At 44.4% G+C, this 27382-nt stretch overlaps 1 protein-coding gene across 1 annotated transcript; it reads right to left on the bottom strand.

The window, feature by feature from the left end:
* Nucleotides 1-8250: 8250 nt before the first annotated feature.
* On the bottom strand, nt 8251-12985 carry LOC127565066 (uncharacterized). Its single transcript, XM_052002114.1, has 3 exons — nt 12981-12985; nt 12328-12452; nt 8251-8793 (listed from the first exon to the last, which is right to left on the bottom strand). Exons 1-3 carry the CDS (start codon nt 12983-12985, stop codon nt 8450-8452), a joined length of 474 nt encoding a protein of 157 aa, XP_051858074.1. The 3' UTR covers nt 8251-8449.
* Between the last annotated feature and the right edge of the window lie 14397 nt (nt 12986-27382).

The following is a 27382-nucleotide window of genomic DNA, read 5'->3' as shown; positions in this document are numbered from 1 at the left end:
CCCACGGCGTCGATGCTGCTCCCGTCGTTAAAGCGCCGTGTGTCGTCTCGCGGCGACGGTTGTCCGCACTTATCCAGGACCAGGATTTTCGTGGTTGTTGTTGCTGCTGTTGCTCTTGTTGTTGCAGTTGATGTTACTGTTGTTGCTTTTTCACCGCCCACACACACTCGATTTCTTTCTTGTAACTTGTTTCGTTGCTTTACTGCTTCAACCATTAAACGAACGTATGTAAAGCAGGCAAACACACACCAACTCTTCGAACAGCCGTTTTCTATTTCTTTGGTGGACCGACTCCAACCTTGATCAAAATTCCACTCCGTGTCACAACTCCGAAAAGAAAAGACAGTCAAGATCGTCCAGCACGATCTTCCGGCCGACCGTCTCCAACCTCGATCGCAAAGCGACTCCTCGACTCAGCTAAATCCATATTTGTATTCCTTTTGCAAATAAGATCCGATTTGATGTAAAGAAAGGCACAAATTTTTTGTATACCGTAGCACGGCTGATAAGCTTACATTTATTGCAATTAAGATTTAACAAATATACTCATATATATCCACTAAGATTCAAGAAGATTAAAAAGTGAGCCCGCATGAACGTCAAGCAAAGCTTAACATCATCAGCACACAAAAGTAGACAGAAGGAAGATTATTTATAAACATATTGAACAATAGAGGACCCAAGTGACTACTCTAGGGCACACCAGAAGTAACTTGAACAGTTTTAGATACAAAGTCATTATAATAAACATACTGCATTCTATTCGAAAGATATGAGGAGATCCATTGAATCAAGTTATGATTAAGTTTATGCAGTAGGAGATTCTCAGAATTAAAATTCTCGAATTCTTTAATTATAATCGATGAGAAATCCAATAAATTAGTGAATGTGGACCTAGATTTCATAAAACCATACCGGTGGCCTGAAATTATAGATTTATATAGATGTTGCAGTTGAGAAATTATGATGTTTTCAAATGCTTTCGGAATCGAAGACAACTTAAAAATTTTGGATTTATTCCCTTACTTAAGGAAAAGAGATTTTTGAAAAAGAGAATAAATTAACGGACAATTTAAAAATTGGACTACATATGCTACCAGCATAATACCTTAGCACACAACTAGGCACTCCATCTGGACCTGCAAAAATAGAGCTTTCTCTAATTAAAAGACAAAAAATATCACTAGATGTTTATCTGATAAGTTTAAATTAATTATTTTAAAAACATGATGCTGAGAAAGTCGTCTGAAAAAAAGTCAGCATATAAATCTGCAATTTCCTTTCCTTTAAGAAAAAAATCACCTTTTGAATTCACTTTTTTTGTACTTTACGCTTAGTAGAAGTGTTACATATGGAGTTCCAAAAAAGGCACTAAAAGTGGGAAGGGCACAATATTCTAACTTTGTCTATCGATAGCATTTTGATATGTGGACCACACTGTTAGCTGGTTTCTGCCGTCACATCTGCCATCAACAACCTCCCCCTTGAGTTGCAAACGGTTTTATTGTCCACATGGACCGGACAGAACCCAACCCAATGTGGAATTCTGGGCCATTGGCAAACCGTTGGTGCTCGGCAGGATGCCAGGTTGAATGATGTGAGGATACACATCAGTGCCGAGCAACTTTGACACAATCGATAGCTGGAACCAGAGTTCATCGGCAAGCGTAATGCTGCGGAACCGTTCTAAGCTCTCGCTATCGACAAGTCGGAGAGGGGTGCGGCGGCAAAGTAGGGGATCCACTTGCAGCAGCACCTTTCGACGGATGTCACGAGTGAATGATCACCGTGCATACGCCCTCCGTACCAACGCGGGTGACGGATAGCCGATAGGCTGTTGCCAAAGTTGCGCTGATATGGCTGGTCGCAGTGCGCGGGTCGATCAGCGTTCGCATTTCGAAAGTATTGCACTTGGTGTCGATTAGGATGTTGGCTGTCGGCAGTATGCTCACAGCCTTATCCTGAAGCAGGGTTGTGAAGGACGTTGAAAACACCCCTTCAGTAAGGCCTGTCGATGGTGGGTAGGCGAGCGGGAGCGTAATCGTGCCAGAGTCAGGGCCCGAGTCGGTTCCGGCTGTTCGATGAGGCTTCGCTGACAATGACAAACAAAACAATGATTATTGTTGTAACCTCTTTGTAATTACCAATGGCACGTGGATGTTAGTAGGACAACACAGGACGTCGTATAACGACGAAATAGTAAATTATACGCCCGTCAGTCCTTCTGACGGAGAGGGATCAGGCTTGCGGTCTTCCATTGGGAGTAGGATCAGCTTAGCGACAGGTCTGCGGATTGGGTGGAAGGTTGTCTTCCTTCACAACGACCATATCACCGTTTATGCCGATCCTTTAGGTACTCATCCCTCCAACGGAAACAGAATCGTGGGTGGAGAGCCTTCAGTCGCTGCTGGGATGGAGGTGGCCGGTTGGTTGATTTCCGGTTCCAGCTTTGAACTTGGAGAGTAGAGTCGATAACTCTCGAATGTATATTAACACTCTTTACGTCGGCTTCCCATAACCCTCCCATATGTGGTCGCCCGGTGGGTTGAAGTGCCAGGATAAACTTTGGTGTCCATGTTTCCCGATGAGGCACTCTCTGGTCGCTTCCATGAAGTCGGTGGACATCACCTTGTCGGCTCCAACAAAGGTCTTGCCGTTGTCCGAGTGCATCTGCTGTGGGCACACGCGCCGTGCTACAAAACGGGAAAATGCAAGAATTTCTCCGTCGTGAGATCTGATGACGCAGACGTAACCCTTGGTGATGAGGCAGGCTCGGCCGGTGTAGTTCTTGTCTTCGAATGGTTCAGGGAAGTCAACTCCCGTGTGCGTAAAGGGTCTCAAGTAGGATGCCCTTTCCGTTGTCAGGTCCTCCAACTTATTGTATATCACACAAAGCTTCCAGGAACTGATTTGATTTAATTTCTTTTAGCATCGGAATCCAAAATCTGGAGTGGATGAGACGCATGACTATTTGGTTACATGTAAAAATTTTGAAATTAATCTGTCAAGCTGAATGTCTACTTGGATGGCAACTCTCGTCGAAAACGCAGAGGCAGTTGTCGGCACATTTGGCCGAGAGCCGCTCAGGATGACTGACTGAAGGATATCGGCGCCGATTAAAATGTCAATCAGTGCACTCGCCGTGCCGAGAAGTATGTTCATTGCGTAAATGGCAAAGTAATTTTGCACATTTGCTGCCGATTAGTTCGGAGTGAAGTGTATATTGGTAGGTGTGGTTGAAGTGGAAGAAGAAGTACCATTATGGGCACTATCGCCCGATAAAGCAATTGTGTGCACTGGTACACTAGTTGGTGACCTTTTGCGAAACAGTTCAAACAGAGGCTTTTCTGTTTGATGTAGGTCATCCGATTATTGACCGATATTTGGAGAAATCGCGGATAGACCCGGACATGGTCAGGTTTCTCCTTCGAGCATAAGTCGCACGACTTGCCCTTCTGAGTGACCCGGGCCTCGAAAGAGTTAACTCTCTTCGAACTTTGCTGTGGACGAGATGACATAGGGATTGAGTTCTGTGAGCTAGAAGTCGGTTTCACGTCCTGAATCGCTTCGAGTGCTCTTCCATAACACTTGTTGAGGAAAGTGCTCAAGTCCTGCTATGCGGGAATTTTGGACTTGTCTACCAAAGATTGTTCCCACAGCGAGAGTGTGAGTTTGGAGCGCTTGGACAAGCATAGAAAAATTAGGATGTGAACAGACTGGATACGAAAATATCAGGGTGCTCAAGAGCGGTTAAGCACCGCTTAATAGTGCTCTGCAGCTCCTTGATCGTCTGCTTCTTTGAATTAATGTGGAAGAGTTTCTCAACAGGCTTCAGCCTCGGGTTGTTGACATAGAGAGCAGTGAAAAGATCACGGAAGATCGGCCAACGCAAGTAATCCCATGGAAAACTTCAGTGTGAACTGGAGGGTGCCGGCAGCCAACGGAATACACAGGAGGCGCGAATGCGTCACTTCTAACTAACTCCAAAACTTGGGTAATTTGCCCCTTCGCCGCTCGTATACTGAATAACAGTGGTCGTACTTGGCCTTCATGGCCTCTATGCCTTTACTGTCGCCGTCTCGTTGCGGTGCATCAGCGCACGCGGCATATGCGTCCTCGACATTGTTGCAGAGAACTAGCAACCAGCCACGACGGATCTCGTACGTTTATACGTTGTCGTCCTCGACTGCAGGTCCTCTAACCCGACTCTCAAATTGAACTCATCTGTCAGAGCCGGTGACTTAACTGTTGAGTGCCATAATGGTTTCTGGTTAGTTTCGCTTGGTTGCCTGACTATGTATAGTAGTTGGAGGTTTCGGAACGTCGTTGTGGCGCGTGGCAAGTCATCTCGACAACGAAGGATTTTTAGCTACGGACGATTCCCTTTAATACGGAGTTCAGCTGAAGGAGTTCTCTTTTTCTTGTCGTATTTGGACCCAGAAAGAGCGGACGACAGACGACGATCTGGATCGGTTGGGAGCTCTAGTGAGAGCTTGGAGTCTTTATCACCCTTTTGGCTTTCGGACATGATATGCTTCGGTAATCACTTCATAGTCTTTTTGTGCCAGAGACTCACAGCAAATCAAGTAGCCGATAAGCAAAGCACAAATAAAAGTGTAAATTCACCTATGCCACAGGATAGTGAACAAGGCCTCCAGAAAGCAGACGTTAATATAAATTAATAAAACGTTAAGTTTGTTATTTAAAAAAAAGCGATTGCTTTATTCAGCTACAAAAATAGAACTAACTTATAACAATTCTAAGTCTTAAAATTAATGCTCGCTGACGCTACCGCTGCTGCCGTCGCTGCTGACGAACCCGCGTTGGCGCTGGTTGCGCAAGTGTCCCACGATGGATATTATGCTGACACAGGGCATGTGGCACTCGCTGCTGCTTGCGATCCCGCGTTGCGCAAGTGTCCCACGATCGATGTTATGCTGACCCAGAGCATGTGGCGGATGTTCTGCAGACTTGGTAGAGCTTGCAGAATTAGCTGGGTGCATTTCAGGTGTCGATGCACTTAGCCACCTTCTGATGTGTCAACATTGTTGTTAAGTCCTCCCCCTTTAAGCGCGGACGTCCTCGGACGCAATGTAGAAGCGTTTTCGCGTTCCATTGCTTGGAGTTTCGACTTTCTGTGCTTCTGTGGCCTTCTGTAATTCTGGGGCGGATTTCAGCTTCCATACCCATATGGCCATTATGGTGAATGTTATCACTAAGATACCAAAAAGTCCGAAACTGATGGAGTTTGCCTTGAAGCTCTCAGTTCTTAGCGTATCCAGTTTCCGAGTGTTATTGATGTTGATTTTTTCAGCATTTGTAGCGAAAGAACCTCTTCTGTTAACATCTTTTCGGCCATTAATTGCAAAAGTGGGGGGGTTGCTTCTGCGTATTTTGCTTCTATTGACTCGTACTTGTCTTCGTTGATGTAGACTGTAGAGTTTTGGAACTGTATTAGATAAGTTCCTTCTAGCTCCATTTCTTCTTTGTCGATTTTAGTGTTGCCGTTAAAGCTGTTGAGAAGGATGGTGCCGGTCACTATCTCCCGATGACTTGGGATGTGTTGATTGTTAATGGCTTTGCAGTGTGGTTTTCTGTTCTGAAGTAGCGGTGCTATGCAGGAGTCGTTACTAAGATTAATAACATTATTTTTATTACAAATTGTCTTATCGCTAAATGTTTCACATTCTTGTATTATAGCGTAAATAGTTTTGTTACAAATTATTATGTTTTCGTATTTTATGTCATTTATTACATTGTTTTGCTTAACTGCTTTAATTATCATAGAGTTACATGGTCGTGTTCCTACTTGGGGATTAGAAGTTGAAGTTTGTATTTTAAAATTGATACACAATTTTCTATAGTGTTTTAATATTGCGTTTGTTACGCGACTCATTTCGTTTATTCCTGCGGTTAATTTTTTATTGATTATTACCTGTCTATTGTTGTTTTCTAATTGTTCACTTAATTTTGCTATTAGAGTTTCATAATCACTTCTGTCCGGTGTACCGGCCAGCCATTTCCATGCTGTTCCTAAAGCATCGATGGATCTAATCTTTCGTTTGCTCGGTCTTAACCTACGTAACTCATTTTTAAATATATTTAATTCGTATTCTAAGTATGGATATAATTGGTGTGAATAGCTAACGTTCTTTAATGACTCTTCTAGTTTTGAGGTCATTTCTTCGTATTCTTTTATGTCAAAAACATGGATTATTTTAAATGTGCTTTCCTGGATTGCGGCGATTCCTGTTTTTATCGGGATTAGCTGTGAGTGTGAGTAATCTAATACGGTTGCCAATCCGTAGCATAATGGAAAAAAAACCTGTGGACAAAATTACGTTTTTATATTATTTTGATGGACAATTCTTCCTGATTGAGTTTCTACTGTTGTATTGTTGTCTTTTGCTACAATTTTTTTTCGATATCTAGGGGTTATCTTGGACCCTAGTCTTTTGTCAATTTTAAAGAAAATTGTTTCGCCTTTTTTGGTGACCTTTTGCGAAACAGTTCAAACAGAGGCTTTTCTGTTTGATGTAGGTCATCCGATTATTGACCGATATTTGGAGAAATCGCGGATAGACCCGGACATGGTCAGGTTTCTCCTTCGAGCATAAGTCGCACGACTTGCCCTTCTGAGTGACCCGGGCCTCGAAAGAGTTAACTCTCTTCGAACTTTGCTGTGGACGAGATGACATAGGGATTGAGTTCTGTGAGCTAGAAGTCGGTTTCACGTCCTGAATCGCTTCGAGTGCTCTTCGATAACACTTGTTGAGGAAAGTGCTCAAGTCCTGCTATGCGGGAATTTTGGACTTGTCTACCAAAGATTGTTCCCACAGCGAGAGTGTGAGTTTGGAGCGCTTGGACAAGCATAGAAAAATTAGGATGTGAACAGACTGGATACGAAAATATCAGGGTGCTCAAGAGCGGTTAAGCACCGCTTAATAGTGCTCTGCAGCTCCTTGATCGTCTGCTTCTTTGAATTAATGTGGAAGAGTTTCTCAACAGGCTTCAGCCTCGGGTTGTTGACATAGAGAGCAGTGAAAAGATCACGGAAGATCGGCCAACGCAAGTAATCCCCATGGAAAACTTCAGTGTGAACTGGAGGGTGCCGGCAGCCAACGGAGTACACAGGAGGCGCGAATGCGTCACTTCTAACTAACTCCAAAACTTGGGTAATTTGCCCCTTCGCCGCTCGTATACTGAATAACAGTGGTCGTACTTGGCCTTCATGGCCTCTATGCCTTTACTGTCGCCGTCTCGTTGCGGTGCATCAGCGCACGCGGCATATGCGTCCTCGACATTGTTGCAGAGAACTAGCAACCAGCCACGACGGATCTCGTACGTTTGTACGTTGTCGTCCTCGACTGCAGGTCCTCTAACCCGACTCTCAAATTGAACTCATCTGTCAGAGCCGGTGACTTAACTGTTGAGTGCCATAATGGTTTCTGGTTAGTTTCGCTTGGTTGCCTGACTATGTATAGTAGTTGGAGGTTTCGGAACGTCGTTGTGGCGCGTGGCAAGTCATCTCGACAACGAAGGATTTTTAGCTACGGACGATTCCCTTTAATACGGAGTTCAGCTGAAGGAGTTCTCTTTTTCTTGTCGTATTTGGACCCAGAAAGAGCGGACGACAGACGACGATCTGGATCGGTTGGGAGCTCTAGTGAGAGCTTGGAGTCTTTATCACCCTTTTGGCTTTCGGACATGATATGCTTCGGTAATCACTTCATAGTCTTTTTGTGCCAGAGACTCACAGCAAATCAAGTAGCCGATAAGCAAAGCACAAACAAAAGTGTAAATTCACCTATGCCACAGGATAGTGAACAAGGCCTCCAGAAAGCAGACGTTAATATAAATTAATAAAACGTTAAGTTTGTTATTTAAAAAAAAGCGATTGCTTTATTCAGCTACAAAAATAGAACTAACTTATAACAATTCTAAGTCTTAAAATTAATGCTCGCTGACGCTACCGCTGCTGCCGTCGCTGCTGACGAACCCGCGTTGGCGCTGGTTGCGCAAGTGTCCCACGATGGATATTATGCTGACACAGGGCATGTGGCACTCGCTGCTGCTTGCGATCCCGCGTTGCGCAAGTGTCCCACGATCGATGTTATGCTGACCCAGAGCATGTGGCGGATGTTCTGCAGACTTGGTAGAGCTTGCAGAATTAGCTGGGTGCATTTCAGGTGTCGATGCACTTAGCCACCTTCTGATGTGTCAACATTGTTGTTAAGTCCTCCCCTTTAAGCGCGGACGTCCTCGGACGCAATGTAGAAGCGTTTTCGCGTTCCATTGCTTGGAGTTTCGACTTTCTGTGCTTCTGTGGCCTTCTGTAATTCTGGGGCGGATTTCAGCTTCCATACCCATATGGCCATTATGGTGAATGTTATCACTAAGATACCAAAAAGTCCGAAACTGATGGAGTTTGCCTTGAAGCTCTCAGTTCTTAGCGTATCCAGTTTCCGAGTGTTATTGATGTTGATTTTTTCAGCATTTGTAGCGAAAGAACCTCTTCTGTTAACATCTTTTCGGCCATTAATTGCAAAAGTGGGGGGGTTGCTTCTGCGTATTTTGCTTCTATTGACTCGTACTTGTCTTCGTTGATGTAGACTGTAGAGTTTTGGAACTGTATTAGATAAGTTCCTTCTAGCTCCATTTCTTCTTTGTCGATTTTAGTGTTGCCGTTAAAGCTGTTGAGAAGGATGGTGCCGGTCACTATCTCCTGATGACTTGGGATGTGTTGATTGTTAATGGCTTTGCAGTGTGGTTTTCTGTTCTGAAGTAGCGGTGCTATGCAGGAGTCGTTACTAAGATTAATAACATTATTTTTATTACAAATTGTCTTATCGCTAAATGTTTCACATTCTTGTATTATAGCGTAAATAGTTTTGTTACAAATTATTATGTTTTCGTATTTTATGTCATTTATTACATTGTTTTGCTTAACTGCTTTAATTATCATAGAGTTACATGGTCGTGTTCCTACTTGGGGATTAGAAGTTGAAGTTTGTATTTTAAAATTGATACACAATTTTCTATAGTGTTTTAATATTGCGTTTGTTACGCGACTCATTTCGTTTATTCCTGCGGTTAATTTTTTATTGATTATTACCTGTCTATTGTTGTTTTCTAATTGTTCACTTAATTTTGCTATTAGAGTTTCATAATCACTTCTGTCCGGTGTACCGGCCAGCCATTTCCATGCTGTTCCTAAAGCATCGATGGATCTAATCTTTCGTTTGCTCGGTCTTAACCTACGTAACTCATTTTTAAATATATTTAATTCGTATTCTAAGTATGGATATAATTGGTGTGAATAGCTAACGTTCTTTAATGACTCTTCTAGTTTTGAGGTCATTTCTTCGTATTCTTTTATGTCAAAAACATGGATTATTTTAAATGTGCTTTCCTGGATTGCGGCGATTCCTGTTTTTATCGGGATTAGCTGTGAGTGTGAGTAATCTAATACGGTTGCCAATCCGTAGCATAATGGAAAAAAAACCTGTGGACAAAATTACGTTTTTATATTATTTTGATGGACAATTCTTCCTGATTGAGTTTCTACTGTTGTATTGTTGTCTTTTGCTACAATTTTTTTTCGATATCTAGGGGTTATCTTGGACCCTAGTCTTTTGTCAATTTTAAAGAAAATTGTTTCGCCTTTTTCATATTTTCTTATAGGGATTCTTTTCTGATTGTGATAGGAGATATCTTCTTCCTGTTTTTTGCTGATGTTATTACTAATCTGATTTCTTAAGCGTTCGAGTTCTATAGGGTTTGAATTAAATTGATTGCCAAAAAATATTTCTATAGGTTTCTTTTTAGTAGTTGAGTGGATTGAGTGGTTGTATTCTTTTACCGTTTTAAAGATCAAGTCCTCAAAAGTGGCTGTAGACTCGTCTCGCTTAAGACACCTCAAGATTTCGGTCATTGTTGAATGAAATCTTTCTATTTGACCGTTGCTTGTGGAAGCATACGGTGGGGTTGTGAAGACTTCTACTTTAAGTTGTTCCTTTAATAAGAACTTGATTGATGCTGCGTTTACAGCTTTTTCGTTGTCCATGACGACTAACTTTGGCATGCCAAATGCCATCATTACCTCCCGTAGGGGCGTTTTTAGATCTTCAGCAGCTCTTGATTTTACTATTTTAATCTGAGCATATTTTGAAAATTTATCTATGACAGTAGGTACTAAAGTTTTCTGTGTAGTGTATAAATCTATATGAATAATTTTTCCAGGGTATGTAGGTATTGGAGTTGGTTGGACTTCCCCATGTTGAGGATGCCTATCATACTTAGAAAGTTTTCAAGTTTCGCATTGCTTGGCAATAGCCATTACTTCTTTGTTAAACCAGGGAAAAAAATTTTCTGAGAATTTGGATTTTGTTTTCAGTTGGGTTTCCATGAGCTCGAACATGCTCTTTGACGATGATCTCATTCTGGGCAGATTCTAAAGAAATATCCTATACTTGTTTGTGGTTTGTGTGTATCTTACTTTATAACTACTGAAATGAAAGGGGTAAATATTTTGAATTTTTCCCATTATTCTTTCAGAAGTAAGCAAACCGTTTACAATCTTTGTGTCAAGTCTCTCTTTTAAGATTTTTATCAGGTCTTCTTCAGAGTACTCTCTTTTCTTTACTGTATGCCGATGATACTGTGGAAATGGTAATTCAAATTCATAAGATTCCTTATCTAAAGTCAGTGATAATAATTGGTTTTTGAATACGTCAATTGGAATGTTTGCGCAAGGTATAAGATTGTACCATGAACTCTCGTCGCTATGAATTGTGGCTGTGGTGCTATTTATCTGAGCACCTGGAGGATTTCTAGATAGGGCATCTGCCTCTACGTTAGAGGTTCCTAGTTTGTATCTGAGTTCGTGATTGTACTCTTCGGGGTAGCTTTTCCACCTTTTGAGTTTACCATTATGATTCTTGTTGCTTAATGCAAAAGTTAATGGTTGTTGATCAGTGAAGATTATAACTTTAGAAGTACCGTAAAGGTACATGCGTAGACTTTGGAGAGCCCATACTATGGCCAACATTTCTTTTTCATTCGTGGCATAGTTCTCTTCAGTGCTTGTTAGTGTACGCGAAATAAAAGTGATCGGTCTGCCCTTCTGCTCTAGTACTGCGCCTATTGCGTCATTTGAAGCATCTGTTGTGAGCTGAAATTCTTTCGTGAAATCTGGGTATGCAAGAATTACATCTTGCGAAACTAAAGTATTCTTAATTTTTTCGAATGCGTTTTTACAATTCTGGTCGAAGACTATGTTTACTTTATGAGAGATATTTTTTGAAGAACGACCATTAACTCCTCTGAGTAGGGTTGTGAGTGGCTTTGCTAATTTGGCATAGTCGCGAATAAAACGTCTGTAATAACTTGATAGCCCTAGAAAGGATCTCAAATCCTTTAAGGTCTTTGGTACCGGAAAATTATTAATAGCCTTGACTTTTTCTTTGTTTGTTTTTACCCTGTTATTAGCAATAGTAAAGCCGAGGAAATCAACTTCGTTTCTGAAAAATTCACACTTATCGATTTGTACTTTCATATTTGCTTTGGCTAAAGTGGAGAATACTTTATCGAGATCTTGGGTGAGTTCATCTTCAGATTTGCTAAAACTTAATATATCATCGATATAGACATAGCATCTCGTTGCGATATGTTCTCGTAAGATGTCATCGAGAGCTCTTTAAAAAATAGATGGGGAGTTCTTTAAGCCAAACGGCAGTCTGGTGAATTTGAACTTTCCACCGTTTACTGAAAACGCTGTCTTCTCTATATCCTTCGCATTAAGCGGGATCTGGTGAAACCGCTTTTCAGATCGAGCACTGTAAAATATTTATTTCTACCCAATTGGGCAATGATTTTGCCAATCTCTGGAATTGGGTATCGATCCGATATTGTTATAGCATTGAGTTTTCTATAATCTATAACAAGTCTATATTTCTTTTCACCAGATGAACCTGCTTTTTTTGGTACTATCCATATTGGGGCATTATAAGGTGACTGTGAAGGTCTTATTATGCCATCATCGAGCAACTGATTGATTTGTTTCTCGACTTCTGGTCTTAGAGAGGCTGGGTATGGATAATGTCTGCTATGCAGCTCATAGATAAGGTAGATCTGTATTTGTTCTGATTTGTCCTTGTACCGGGGTGGTGTACGTTAATTTTTCGTCGGGTTCTGAAAATAATTCAATATGTTTTTTTACTATTTGATAGAGTATGTCATTTTGACATACTGTCATGTGTTCTGTTCGGATTTTAATGTGATTTACTGTCTGGGTTGGCAATTGCTTTATCTTTACTTTATAGTTACCTTTTATAACAAGAATATCATTCTTTACGTCGATCACCGAATCCAGTTTTTTTAGTGTATCATTACCCAAGATAAGAGTGGGTAATAAGAAGAATTTAATTGGGTGATCAGAACAATTGAATAAACTGAGGTGAGTGTGGTGGGTAATATTAGTTTGCTTTCCAACAGAATTTGCAAAAAATGGCTTTTCGTTAAGTTTCGGATTCTGAATTAAATTTGACTGAATATAGTTTTGGTTGAAACCGGTGTCAATTAAAAATTTTAAAATTTCCCCGTCCCTCCCACAATTGAAGTAAGGCAACGAAGAACTATTGAGTCTAAAAAATGGATATCGGAAGTATCGACTGTCTCTAAAACGTGGCCCTCATTGGTCTGATCGTCTTCTTCATTTGAATTAATTGATCCATTCTGTTCCCAAGCTTCGTAGTAATCTTGTTCGGATTGTTGTGCTTCTTCAGAATAAGGAGACGGATACTCTTTATACGCTAATTGTTCGGCTTCTTCTGTGGATACATGGAATTGCCTTGAGAGGCTGGTTTGCTTGTGAAAGCGGCGGTGGTCTTTTTCCCGCAAAGTTATTACGATTCATGGCTGGCAAAAATTCTTCTGCTGAACCCTCCCCGAGGGTGCTGGCTGGGTAGGATCTGTAGTACCTCATTGTCAACGGGTAGCAGATCTCTACTATACGTCGATATTTCAGGAACTGCAGATCCTAGCTGAGGACTCTGTTCCTTATTTTTCGGGCATCTGTCTGAAGATAAGTAGCAGAATCCATGGTACGAGGTGTCTGGCGGTCAGACTGAAAACGCTATGGGGGGCTCCCAAGAACAAAATTAGCCGAAAATGGTCTCAGAATGGACTCTTTAAACAATTCAACCCGGGCTGGGATGTCAGCCCAAACGTCGGTGGAACGCGTGACTGCTACCACCGGCGGGCACGGGGGGGAGAGATCCTCTCTGCGTATCGCCAGCGGTCACACCTCTGAGGCGGCGGGAGCAGGCCGTTTCAGTTGTAACAACACTGCCACCAAAAATTCAAGGTTGGTGCGCGCGGATGCTGTGGTCTTAACCGACACGGACCAAAAGAGCGCTGCGCCAACTTCTACGGTGGAGGGGGAACGTCTTCCTCTTCAGTCACCCCTGCCTATCGCCAGCACCTCCAAGGTTGCGCAGCGGGGCACGGGGGGCTGAAGGAGAAGGCCAAAAATAAGGCGGCGACCCGTATTCACGCAAGGCTTAGTGGCGTAGCTAACCTGCCCGTCAAGGATAAGGAGAGGCTTGCCTGGGCCAACACGTGGATGCGGGAAAACCAACTTAGCCCCCTTCCAAAAGACACTGCCAACAACAAGGTGGAGTCCATGGCAAGCAACCGCCAACGGTCCGCTGAGAGTCCCAAGCAAGGGGCCCCAGTGAGCAAGAGGCTGCGAGCACCTGGCTCCACCAACACGGACTCGAACAATATAAGACAGAGAGCAACGGTTGCTGAAACTGCCAGGCGGCATCTCGCCGTTGCTCTCATAGACAGAGGGGACCCTAACGGGAAAATGTGTGCAGAGCGATGGCGGTTGACCCATAGTAAGCTGGTCGACGCACTGTTTGTCAGGATGGACAATGTCCCAGACAGCCCAATGCCTACATTCGAAGGCACTGGCTGGATGAATGGTGTCAAGATCCTGACATGCAAGGACGACCCAACGTTGCAGTGGCTGCAAGCGACCGTACCCAAACTGGACGGACTGTGGGAGGGGGCCAAGCTGGACGTGGTGAACAGGAATAATATTCCGTCCATGCCGAAGGCGAAAGTCCTTTTCCCAATAGTTGTTCAGGGAGAGCGGGCGCTTCAGCTGCTTAAAAAGCAGAACCCGGCCATACCGACGAGTGATTGGTCCGTGCTGAAGGTTGATGAACCTTTACCCAGTGGTGGGCAGCACGTGATCATTCAGATCAACAAGGAGGCCGAGGATCTGCTATACAAGCGCAATGGGAAGATGGCGTGGGGCTTAGGGAGCGTGTACCTTCGCCTCAAAAAACGTCATCCCATCGACCAGGACACACACACGCTGAGGTCAAGGGAGGTTGAGGCAGATCTCGGTCTTGAGAGCGTCACCGACGCCACCCAGCACCTCAGCTTGACTGATAAGACGGAGGAGGTGGGGGAGGAACTGTCCATGCAGACGGGCCCCCCGCGAGTTTGCTAACCTCTAATGAGTGTGCTGCAACTCAACCTGCATAAATCCAAAACGGCTTCGGCGGAGCTACTCCTTGCCCTGGAGGAAGTGTCCGCCTACACGGCTTTGGTCCAAGAACCGTGGATAGCGTCGGGCAACACGGTGGCTGGGCTGAAGTCGCCTAACTATGATTTGTACGTTGTAAAGAATGGGCTAAGAGCTCATCTACTACCTAATTATAGCAATGACGATCTTACCGTGGTGTTGCTGGAGAGCCATGAAGGATGTTTGCTGCTGGCATCCTGCTATATGGCCCACGACAAGCCGGCTCCACCTGACGAGCTGCGGAGGCTGGTGGACATGGTCTGCTCCTCCAATAAGCATATTATAATCGGAACGGACGCCAACGCCCACCATAGCGTCTGGGGAAGTCCCGACATCAACGACAGGGGTGAGTCAGTTCTTGATTTTATCCTTAACCATAAGCTTAGACTAGCCAACAGAGGTGAGGTATCTACCTATGTAGGTCCCACCTCTAGTAATGTGCTGGACTTAACGATTACGACTGAATGTACCAATGTAGAAGAGTGGAGGGTCCTGGATAGACCCTCCTTCTCGGATCACAAGTACATTTAATTCACCATTCCTTTTAACAGGGTACCTGCGGCTCAGCCCTTCAGAAATCCCCGTAACACGAACTGGCGAAATTCTCTAGCCTTATTTCCAAGTCTCTTGGTCCGCCGGGTAACATCAACTCGGTACAGGACCTAGAAACTACTGTCAATGTCCTCTCAGCAGGACTACTTTCCGCGTTTCGCAAATCCTGTAGGCTCTCAAGACCGACGAGAAGATCGAAGCCAGCCTGGTGGAACCCAGATCTCTCATCGCTACGTGGGGAGCTTACTAGCATGTTTCAACTTGCTAAGAAGGCGGATAACGAATATGTCTGGGACGAGTATAGGTCTCTCCTGAAGATGAAGATGATCCGATCATCCAAAAGGTCTTCATGGAGAACCTTTTGCTCGGACCTGGATAATATCAAAGACACCTCCAGACTGAGGAAGCTGCTGTCCAAGCAGGCTTCCAGTCCTAGTCTGCTCAAGTCGGGCGATGGAGTGTGGACGGAGAGCAGTGCTGAAATTCTTGAAGCACTGCTCTCAACTCATTTCCCGGGATGTATTGGAATGGAGAACAATGACTGGCAGCTCTTTCCTAGTCTCCCAGTTATGAGACCCCCTGCCGGTCTAATTACAGATAACAAAATAATTTGGGCTATCGACTCCTTTGCGAAGGTCAGGTCGCCCGGTCTCGATGGACTTTCGCCAGCAATGCTGCAAGCCAGCAAGCTCACGATTGTTCCGTGGCTATCGGGTATCTATTCAGCGTGCCTCGCATGGGGTCATATCCCCACTCTTTGGAGGACCTCGAAAGTCATTTTCCTGCCCAAGGCGGGCAAATGCAGTCATGTGGTCCCAAATGACTTCCGGCCTATCAGCCTAACCTCTTTCCTGCTAAAAACATTGGAAAAGCTACTTGATTTGCACATCAGAAAAAACTCAATGCATCTGTTGTCCTCAAATCAGCATGCGTACACAAAGGGCAAGTCCATTGAGACTGCTCTATGCTCTAGTAGCCTCCATCGAAAAAGCAGACCACTATAAAGAATATGCCTTGGGTGCATTTCTTGACATTTCAGGCGCCTTCAATAACGTCACCACTGACGCTATTATGAAGGGCCTTACCTCAGTTAACACGGCACTAGCAATCCACAGGTGGGTTAACCGCCTTCTTTGTGACAGGCGGGTGGTGGCTACGTGGGGCGATGCGGCCATTACAAAGGTAGTGCGAGGTGCCACTCCCCAGGGTGGGGTTCTCTCGCCTCTCCTTTGGAATTTGGTCGTAAATAGCCTACTTTTAAAATTTACTAGACGGGCCCCCAAGTTAATTGCCTATGCTGACGACATAAGCATTTTGATAACTGGGAAATGCCCAACCACCCTTAGTTCCGTAATAGAACTTACTTTGCGGGAAGTTAAAGCATGGGCCGAATCAGCCGGGCTCAGCATTAACGCGGACAAAACGGACCTTATCCTCTTCACGAAGAGGTATAAGGTACCTGCGTGGTCCCCCCCCAAAAATAGGCTGCACTTTGTTAAAGCCGAGCCTAGCAGTAAAATACCTAGGTGTGGTCCTGGACAGCAATCTGTCATGGAAGCTCAATGTGTTAGAAATGGTGAAGAAGGAGCCTTGTACATGGCGAAAAAATGCTTAGTTGCACTTGGGGCCTCTCTCCTAATCTAATGCGGTGGATCTCAGTTGTTCGCCCTATCCTCACCTACGGTGTTCTAGTGTGGTGGCAGGCCACGGAAAAAAGGACGTACCTATCCATCATGGAAAGGCCACAGCGTCAAGCGCTACTGTGTACCACAGGCGCTCTCAGGTCGACGCCAACTAAAGCCCTCGAGGTAATAGCTGGTGTCGAACCATTAAACCTATACGCGCAATCCATAGCCGCAAAATCGTCCCTACGGATTGCCGCAACTGGCAATCTGGGTCTGCTAGGCTATGGTCACAGCGCCATTGGTAGGGAGATTAGTGGAGACTTGGACTATACTATCCCCCTTACCAGTACTGACCATATTAAAACAATATTCTTGGAACCGGAGTGCTGGCGGGAAGGGTTATGCCCTCAACCTCTTCACCGACGGGTCGAAGATGGATGATGGTGTCGGAGCGGCCGTATACTGCCCAGACCCGGTCTCCAAACAATCCTATAAACTCCCAGACCATTGCAGCATCTTCCAGGCGGAAGTTTTTGCCATTGGCAAGGCTGCCGAATTGGCTCGGGGTTTACAGCGTAATCACACCTCTATTAACATCTTTGTTGACAGCCAGGCTGCAATAAGATCAATGCACTCTGATGTGGTCAAGTCCAAAGTTGTCCTGGACAGCAGAAGAGCAATAGAGTCGCTGAACGCATCTGCGGTCGTGCGTATCTATTGGATCCCAAGCCACCAGGGCATCGATAGCAACGAGATCGCAGACACTCTCGCCAAAGAGGGAGTGGGGCTCGATGTCGGTAACATGTGCAATGTTCCGATATCCCTGCGAACTCTAGGCAGCGAAATTGAGGCGCGCTCTAGACTTCAGTGGGACGCGAGCTGGCGTAATGCCAACTCGTGCAAAACTGCAAGGGTGATGTGTGCCTCCACTAACAAAAACTTAACCAAATTCGTCATGCAGCTTTCAAGGAAAGACTGCAGGCTAATGCTAGGCATTTTAACTGGCCACTGTCTGTCAGCTGTCCATGCTGTAGAGCTGGGCATCACGAACAGTGATCAGTGCAGGAAATGCAACGAACCCGGGGTTAAGGAAACACTTGAGCATCTTCTCTGTTAATGCCCAGCGTTATCCCGACTCCGGTTGAAATACCTTAATTCACCGTGCCACAACGATCTTTGGGACGTTTCACGGCTACCTCCTAGGATGCTGCTGGCTTTTGCCAAAAAGGCATCCATACTGCGCGATTTCTGAGACGTATGTAGATAAGCTACCGGTACAGCTACGGACCTCCACTGGTCTATACTTTGCCCCGTACAGGGGCAGCCGGTCCTACCTAAACCTATTACGATTCATATAATTTATGCGATTCGACCTAATGGATGGATCTACGTCCATTGGTACTGGCTTAGGCTCTGGCTTTGGTCCAGTTGGACGAGGAGGTGGAATCGTATTGGTGACTTGAAGCGGGCGTTGTGTCTGGTAAGGCCCTTGTCCCATTTGTGGTTGTTGCCTATATGTCTGATATAAATGTGGTGGAGTAGGGTTACTTATGGTGGGTTTACCACTTGGATGGTAATAAAGTCTAGGATCAAAGATCTTCCAATTGTTTTGATTGTTATTGGATATTTTGTGGCTAGTTGGTAAAGATTGTCTCGGTGGTAGACTTGGTGGTGTTTGTCTAGATCTAGGTGCGTACATATTTCTATGCTCTTGGTTTTCGAGTAAAGTACAGAGATGTAAAGCATGGCTTAAATCTTTTGGTTCCCTAATACCAAGATGTCTTGGTAAATCTCCATTGAGACCTCTCACAAAGATGTCTAGAGCTTTTCCGCGATACACACTTGTTAATGCTCTTATTGCTTCCGGAGATTCCTCCGTTGCTCCGATCTGGTTTAAGATCAGTGACAAATTGCGATAAATTGGCTGGTAAAATTCGTGTATGGTCAAATATCCCTGCTTCAATGAGGACATCTGATACTCAAGAGTCTTCAAGTCTCTTTTGCCTGCATAATGTGCTGTAAGGCACTTCGAAATTGCCTTCCATTTTAGTGGGGTATTATAGGATTCAAGGACAGTTTCGGCTTCGCCAACTACCTTGGTTCGGATGGCCAGAGTAAGATCTGTGTGAAATTTCTTGCCCCTCGAACATGCCTATTATTTGATCAACATTCTTTTTGAACGTTGCTCTTTCTCCTGAAAACTCTTTGATTAGTTTACAAACGTCTGGGACTTTGTCTTGGTCATGACCTGCTACAGGACTCACATAAGGTATGTCACTAAAGTGATCATGGCCATGAGTTGTTGACTCTGATGGGAGTGATTCTTTGATCAGTGCGAGTATAACTTCTCTTAATTCTGGACTAACTACCGGAGTGCTGGTTCCTGATCGGGAACTACCGGCTAAATCGAGGTTATTCATGGCTGTTGTTAAAGAATCAGGCATTATCTATTGAATAAGGTTTCTCAATTCGGACTAAACACTGGTTGTCGGGAGCAGCAGACAGCGCATGTTAATGCAATGCTGTGACAGCGTCAGCCAGCAGCGCTGCATCTGCTGGCAGCGCTGTATGCTCTCTGTTAGCGACCGCTTGCTGTTCGATCGGCTAATTGTTTGTTACTCTTGTTTGACTCTTTAATTGTAAATTGCTTGTAATCGTGTCGGTGGCGAAGCTTGGTACCTACTCAAGTCACAGCCAAACAAATCTAAAGTGGTGGTTACATATACGAACATATGTGCCATTTAATAAACAATTGAACTTGAAATTCGAGTGTTTTATTTATTAACAATTGACGTGCAAATAAAGCTACTAAAAAAGCTTAGTGGCTCAACATTTGGAGGTCCCAGCGAGATACATATTCTCGCTTAGTGTTGAGAATGCAATTGATTTTGCATAAATAATTGTTGAAAATAACTAAACATAAATAAAAATAATAACAACAATTAGTGAAACATTTAAAGTGCAAAGTGCTCGAGAGTGCGAAGAAATATATATATACATATGTGCATATATATATACATATATTTAACAAGCGGAGCATTTCTATTCTTGCATTCGCACCCTCTCCGCTCTCCGTCGCTTGTCTCTGCTCTCCGCTACTCCGCTGTCGCAGCTGCGTGCATTGCCCTTTAATCTTGCTGCTCTCTCTTATGCTCTCGGGTTGTGTGATTTAAATCAGCTAATCAACTGATTAATTTTGAACTGCTGCTGTGCGTAAGCAACTCGCGCGCGTTTGTGATCGCGGTTTTGACGCGTTTTCCGTGCTGCGCTTCACTTTGAGCTACTTAAGCAAACCGCGCGCGTTTGTAATCGCGGTTTGACGCGTTTTTCTTGCTGCGCTGCACAGTAAATTTGACATACAAAGTGAGCAATTGCCAGTTAGCAAAGTGCGGTTAACTGCTGACAATGGAAAACTCGATAAACGAGCAAGCGACTACTGTCGAAAATCGCGCGCGGTTTTTCAAGCGGAAGGTTTTATCGCTTTATGATAGCCTTGTGAGACTCGATGCGTCACTTTCTGAAGTTAAGCTAGCTGCGTTTAATTCATCTGAATTAGCAGTACGGTTGGAGCTATTAGAACGTGCTCAAGCTTCATTTGACTTAGCTCAGAATGCGCTAGAGGAGATCGACTATAATGAGATCGGTAGTGAAACGCGGGACAATTTCGATGAGCGTTTTCTTGAAGTGAAATCGCGTGTTCGAGCGCAATTTGACAGTCGTGAACGCCAATTGATTCGGTCGTCCACATTGCGGCGTGATGAGACAATCGATCCTTCGGCTAATGGCCTCAGTGCCCGCGCTAACAGACGTCGTCTTCCCGAGCTCAAACTTCCCACGTTCGGTGGAGGCTACACGGAATACGCGAGTTTTTGGTCAATGTTCGAGTCTGTCATTGACAAGGATAATGAACTGGATGATGTTGAGAAGTTCCAGCATCTATTATCGTGTTTAACTGGTCCAGCGTTGGATGCAGTTAGATCGTTGGAGATATCAATTATCGTGTGGCTCTGGACATTTTGGATAATCGGTTTAACAACAACCGACTTGTGTTCCAGTCGCACATTAAGGATCTTTTGGGTACCAAGAAGGTGGAGACAGGAGCATCCGTGGCCACTAAACTTCGTGAGTTTAGCGATAAGGTAAATGTTCACATGGCGGCATTAAGGACTCTGGGCCGTCCAGAGGATATTGCAAATAGCATTATTATTTACGTGCTGCTGCAAAAGCTGGATGTGGAAACCCAGGCTGCGTGGGAGGATAGCAGGGCATTGGACAATCCTGCCGCCGATAAAGTGCCGACTGCTACTGAGTTTTTCACGTTTCTGGACGAAAGATGTCGGAAGCTGGAAAGTCTACAGTACGCTATGGTCATTCACTCAGCAGGCTCACAGTTGGGAAGGAACTTTAGCCATAACGGCAGCAGGAAGGCGTTTGTGGCCCAAGCTAGCTCCAGCAGAGCAAATGTTTGTGTGTTTTGTGACGCGCCTGGTCACGGCATATATTCCTGCCCCATCTTCGCAAATTTGTCTCCCTTCTTGAGGCCGAAAGAAGTGAAGAAGCTCGCTCTCTGCTTTAACTGTCTAAAGAAAGGACACCAAACTCGATCCTGCACATCTGGCGCTTGCCGTAACTGTGGTGAACGGCATCATTCGTTGTTGCATTTCGAGACGTCGCAACGAGTCTCGTCAGCTGATTCGTCTGCCGCTTTGCAGCCTCAAGCTTCTACGTCTCTTGCTGCCCAATCTCGTTGTTCTGATGCTGCACTCTTGGGTACTGTTGGTGTTTTGCTTAAGAGTCGTGCTGGGTCGTTCATTCATTGTCGTGCTCTGTTGGATTCTGGTTCGCAAATCCACATGATGACGTCCCATTTAGCCCAACAGTTGCAATTAAAACGGACGCGATCAGATGCTATGGTTTCTGGCCTTGGGGACACCGACGTTTCTGTTGAAGGATGCACAGTCAATGTTTGTATGCGTTCTTGCAACTCCGACTATTCGGTCAGTCTTCAAGCTGTTGTGACGTCAACAATTACTAACAGCCATCCGAATTTTGACATTGACATCGACGGTTGGGCGATTCCATCTAACATTCCGTTAGCTGATCCAGCCTTCAATCGTCCGCAGCGCGTGGACCTGCTGATTGGTGCAAGTCTATTATACGGCTTGTTATGTGACGGACAGATTGACCTTGGAGATGGATTGCCTATCCTTCAAAAGACCCGCCTTGGTTGGATCGTTGCTGGTGGTGGAGATAGCAGACAGCATTGATGGCAGCGGAAAAGATTTCTGATGATAGTGACGAACAGCAGCAATGCCAACGGATGGGACTCGCCAGTGTTGTGCAGTGCATGTCCAAGCAGATGGACAAGTTGAGCTGTCAGGAGAAGTCACAGACAACGCTCGCCGAGACAAATGCCGTGCTGCAGCAGATGCAGCGCAGTTACGAAGAGCTGCAACAGCAGTTGCACGACAGGGATGTGGAATGGACGCAGCGTCAGCAGGAGTTGGAGCATCATTTGCGTCACAAGCAGGATCAGCTGAATGCCGCCGAGCAGCAAGTGCTGCAGCTGCAGACACGCATTCGCGATCAGGAAGCGCTGGAGCGGATAAAGGAGCTAGGCAAGGAGCTGCAATCGCTGCGCACCAGCACCGAGATGAAGGAGCGTGATCTGCGCGATCGTCTGGCGTTGTTCCAGGATGAGGTCAGCGCGATGCGCACTTCGTCACAGCGTCGCAGTCCCAGCAACCACGGCAATAGCAATGGCAACCACAGCAACAGTCTCAACGATAGCAGCGGTGAGCTGTGCCGTCTGACCAACGATATGGAGAGTTTGCGCTGTGTGCTGAAGCTGAAACAGGCCGAGATCCCGACGCTGTCCAAGCAGAACGCAGAGCTGCAGCGTGAGAACGACGAGCAACGCAGTTTGAGCAATCGTGTCACTCTGTTGCACCATCTGTATCGCTCTGTTAATCGCTTCGTTCTCAATTACGATGAGCTTCGCCCGTTGATTTGCCAAATAGCGGCAATACTTAATAATCGTTCGTTGCTATCAGTTTCAGAGAATCCTGACGATTTTGATGCGCTAACTTCCGCTCATCTACTGTTTGGTGGTCCTTCAACCGTGATTCTTGAGCCCGACCTAACTATGCTGGACTACAATCGGTTGGATGGTTGGCAGCGTGTCACTCAGCTGCAGCAGGTCTTTTGGACTAGATGGCGGGAGGAGTATCTGACTCTTCTCCAGAAAAGATCCAAGTGGCGCACTCCTGATCGTCGTCTCCAAGTCAACGACTTGGTCTTGGTGAAGGACGAAAATTTGCCTCCTCTTCGGTGGCCGCTAGCCCGTGTCATGGCGCTCATCCCTGGCAAGGACGACGAGTGTCGAGTTGCCGAGTTAAAGACGACGTGTGGCAGCACCCGGAGAACCATAAACAAACTCTGTCCACTGCCCCTGAAAGATGATGTTGAAAGATAGGCTTTCAACGGCGGGAGTATGTCGGGAGCAGCAGACAGCGCATGTTAATGCAATGCTGTGACAGCGTCTGCCAGCAGCGCTGCATCTGCTGGCAGCGCTGTATGCTCTCTGTTAGCGACCGCTTGCTGTTCGATCGGCTAATTGTTTGTTACTCTTGTTTGACTCTTTAATTGTAAATTGCTTGTAATCGTGTCGGTGGCGAAGCTTGGTACCTACTCAAGTCACAGCCAAACAAATCTAAAGTGGTGGTTACATATACGAACATATGTGCCATTTAATAAACAATTGAACTTAAAATTCGCGTGTTTTATTTATTAACAATTGACGTGCAAATAAAGCTACTAAAAAAGCTTAGTGGCTCAACATTTGGAGGCCTCCAGTAGCAAAGGACAACAAGTGGTCATAAAAGGCATCGAACCAGATGTTAACACTACTGAAGTAGAACATGCACTAAAAGATAAAGGTTTCAACGTAAAAACCGTTATAAATATCCGCAATAGAAACAAGCAACCGCAACCTCTCTTCAAAGTGGAACTCGTCCCTGACTCCAAGGACCTCAAGAAAAACGAAGTACATCCCATCTACAAACTTCAGTTCTTACTGCACCGCAGAATTACAGTCGCCGCACAAACGTAATGGCCCGGTCCAGTGCGCAAATTGCCAAGAATACGGACACACTAAATCTTACTGCACACTCCGCTCTGTATGCGTAGCTTGCGGAGGACTGCATACATCTGCTGAATGTAAAGCACAAAAGGACCCAACCACTAAAAAATGTAGTATCTGTGGAGGAAACCACACCGCAAACTACAGAGGCTGTCCAGTATACAAGGAGCTAAAAAGTCGTATCAACCATAAAGTCTTAACAACGCGATCCCACAACGCACCATTAATACCCTCCAAACTCACGCCTGAAGTTTTCTTTTCGTCAGCAGCCAGGTCATCACTCGGTAGTTCCAACGTAACAAAAAACGTAAGCTTTGCAAGCGTTATAAAATCGAATCAGGCGAGCCCTGCTTGCAATGACCAATCACCACCTACAGTCCCTTACCAACCCGTAGAGCACAAAGAACATAAAATGGAAACGATAATACTCAGACTGCAACAAAGCATGGAGGAATTCATTGCTTTTATGCGAACAACCATGGAAAGTCTGATGACAAATCAAAATATTTTGATTCAGATGCTCCAAAACACACTATCAAAATAATCAATGGCTCCCCTACGCATTGCACTGTGGAATGCCAACGGCGTTCCACGGCACAAAATTGAGTTAGCACAATTCATGAATGATAATGAAATCGACGTAATGCTACTAGCAGAAACCCACCTTACCAACAAATACAATTTCCAAATCCGAGGGTATTTGTTCTACAGTACAAATCATCCTGATGGAAAGGCCTATGGAGGCACTGGAATACTGATTAAAAACCGCATTAAACACCATTTCCACAATGCGTTTGCAACTAGCTATCTGCAAGCCACATCTATCATTATACAGTTGGATTGTCACAATATAACACTAGCCGCGGTATACTGTCCTCCTCGCTTTACGATATCCGAAGCCCAATTTATTGATTACCTCAACTCGCTAGGCAACTACTTTATAGCAGCAGGAGACTATAACGCTAAGCACACGCACTGGGGATCTCGCCTCGTGTCCCCCAGAAGGAAGACAGCTCTATCAAGCAATTATAAAACCTAGCAACAAGCTTGACTGCGTTTCCCCCGGTTCACCAACTCACTGGCCTAGTGATCCAAGAAAATTGCCAGACTTGATTGACTTCGCAGTTACAAAAAACATCCCACGTAATCTGATTAGCGCCTGCTCTCTACCGGATCTATCATCAGACCACTCGCCTGTACTCTTTGGCCTAAACCAACAGCCAGTTAGTAATGACAACCCCGTCATGCTAACCTCTAACAGCACAAACTGGCTCAAATTCAAAAAATACATAAGTTCACACATTGAACTTACACCACGGCTAACCGACGAAGATGACATCAACAGAACCGTAAACAATATCGAGACAGTTTTGGCTTCAGCGGCTCGAATCGCAACACCACGTAGGCAAAATATAACACATAACACCAAGCACACGAATGCAGAAATAGAGCAGTTAGTTCTGGCAAAGCGTCGCTCCCGGCGCGAATGGCAATTATCTCGATCGCCATCTGCAAAACAACAGTTAAAAGAAGCTTCACGTCGACTCACCCAGGCTCTACGACAAGAAGAAGACAGATCCATACGGCGCTATATAGAGCAACTATCTCCAACCAGCTCAAAATTTCCACTTTGGAAAGCTCACTCAACACTGAGCGCACCAACAGTAACGGTTACGCCAATACGGACCCCTGCAGGTTGCTGGGCCCGAAGCGACAAAGACCGAGCCGACACATTCGCTGCCCACCTTCAAAATGTTTTCCAGCCAAATCCAGTAAGAAACCTGCCTAATATACGTTTACAAACAGAAGTAGACTTTCCTATTGCCGAACCAATTGTATTCCGAGTATGTGAAGTCATAAAAATTATAAAACAGCAGCTACAACCACGAAAATCTCCGGGCTGCGATCTAATAACTCCAAAAATGCTTATTGAACTCCCACTGTGCTGTTGGTACTATATGCCAACTCTTCAACACGATGACAAGAATCAACTGCTTCCCGAATAGGTGAAAAAAGTCAATCATCATAATGATACCAAAGCCAGGAAAAGACCACACAATCACCTCCTCATACAGACCAATAAGCCTACTTTAGTGTCTATCAAAACTCTTTGAGAAATGCCATCTAACTCGTATCATACCATACTTAAGAAGACACAATATTATCCCAGCACATCAATTCGGTTTTCGCGAAAAACATGGAACTATCGAACAGGTGAACCGCATAACATCAGAAATTCGAACAGCATTCGAGAATAGGGAGTACTGCACTGCGGTATTTTTGGACGTCTCTCAAGCATTCGACAGAGTATGGTTTGACGGCCTAATGCACAAAATCAAAATAATGCTCCCTAATAGCACACATAAACTCTTGAAGTCATATCTTTACAACAGGATATTTGTAGTGAGATGCAATACCGACATGTCAGCTGAACATTATATCGAAGCTGGTGTTCCTCAAGGCAGCGTTCTCGGGCCGACTTTATACCTACTCTACACTTCTGATATCCCTACGAGTAGACAACTGACTATGTCTACGTTTGCCGACGACACCGCGATTCTTAGCCGATCTAAATCTCCACAACAAGCTTCAGCGCAACTTGCGACCCATCTGGACGCTGTAGAGAAATGGCTCTCAGACTGGCGTATAAAAGTAAATGAGCTAAAATGTAAACACGTAACTTTTACCTTAAATAGACGAAATTGCCCCAACCTTACACTTAACAACACCGTGCTTCCTCAATCAGATGAAGTAATGCATCTTGGCGTACATCTCGACAGACGGCTAACCTGGCGCACGCACATTGAAGCTAAACGAACTGTAGTATTTTTAAAATTTAAACACATTTTGTTAGTCTCGTAAGAGAAGATTCAAAATATAAAACAAACAGTAAAATAAAAAAAAATGCCCATGACTTTAAAATATAGTTACGATACAAAAGTCTTTTGGAATTATTTTTATGAGTAATTCCCCTAATACAATAAGCATTTTTGGTATTTTTTCCGAATGCTGCTGCGAGTGCTTAGCGACTTAAATTAGTGATAGATATTGACAAGTATTAAAATTCTTAAAAATAATTGAGACAATGTTTGAAAATTGTGAGATGATTATTTCAAAAGGAAATGAGGAAATTAATATTTCAGTACATATTTTTATGGAAACCAAATAAAAACCTTTCTATATAAAGAAGTGTAGGGTTAAATATAATTTGGAATGTATGAGGTTTTTATTTAATTTCTGTTTCTGGTAAAAAGACGCACAAGTGGGGCTAGTTTGGAACTATATTTTATTTTTGGCTTTACGTTGGAGATAATCTATAAATCATTTGGTCTTGTCTTTGGATTAACTTCTGATATTGTTTTGCATTTAATTTCAAACATTTCTGTTAATAAAATATTAAAGTAGTCTTTTATAGCTTGATCTCATGTTGCTGGTATGATAATTAATATGATACGCTAATTAAAT

Source organism: Drosophila albomicans, chromosome 2L, assembly GCF_009650485.2.
Source record: "Drosophila albomicans strain 15112-1751.03 chromosome 2L, ASM965048v2, whole genome shotgun sequence".
NCBI lineage: Eukaryota > Metazoa > Arthropoda > Insecta > Diptera > Drosophilidae > Drosophila > Drosophila albomicans.
This window is presented reverse-complemented; position numbering and strand designations above follow the sequence as displayed.

Coding starts and splice junctions, on each gene's coding strand:
- LOC127565066 (XM_052002114.1), bottom strand. Junction 8,794..12,327: donor TGATATTCTTGTTATAAAAG/GTAACTATAAAG, acceptor ACTCCTGCATAG/CACCGCTACTTCAGAACAGA.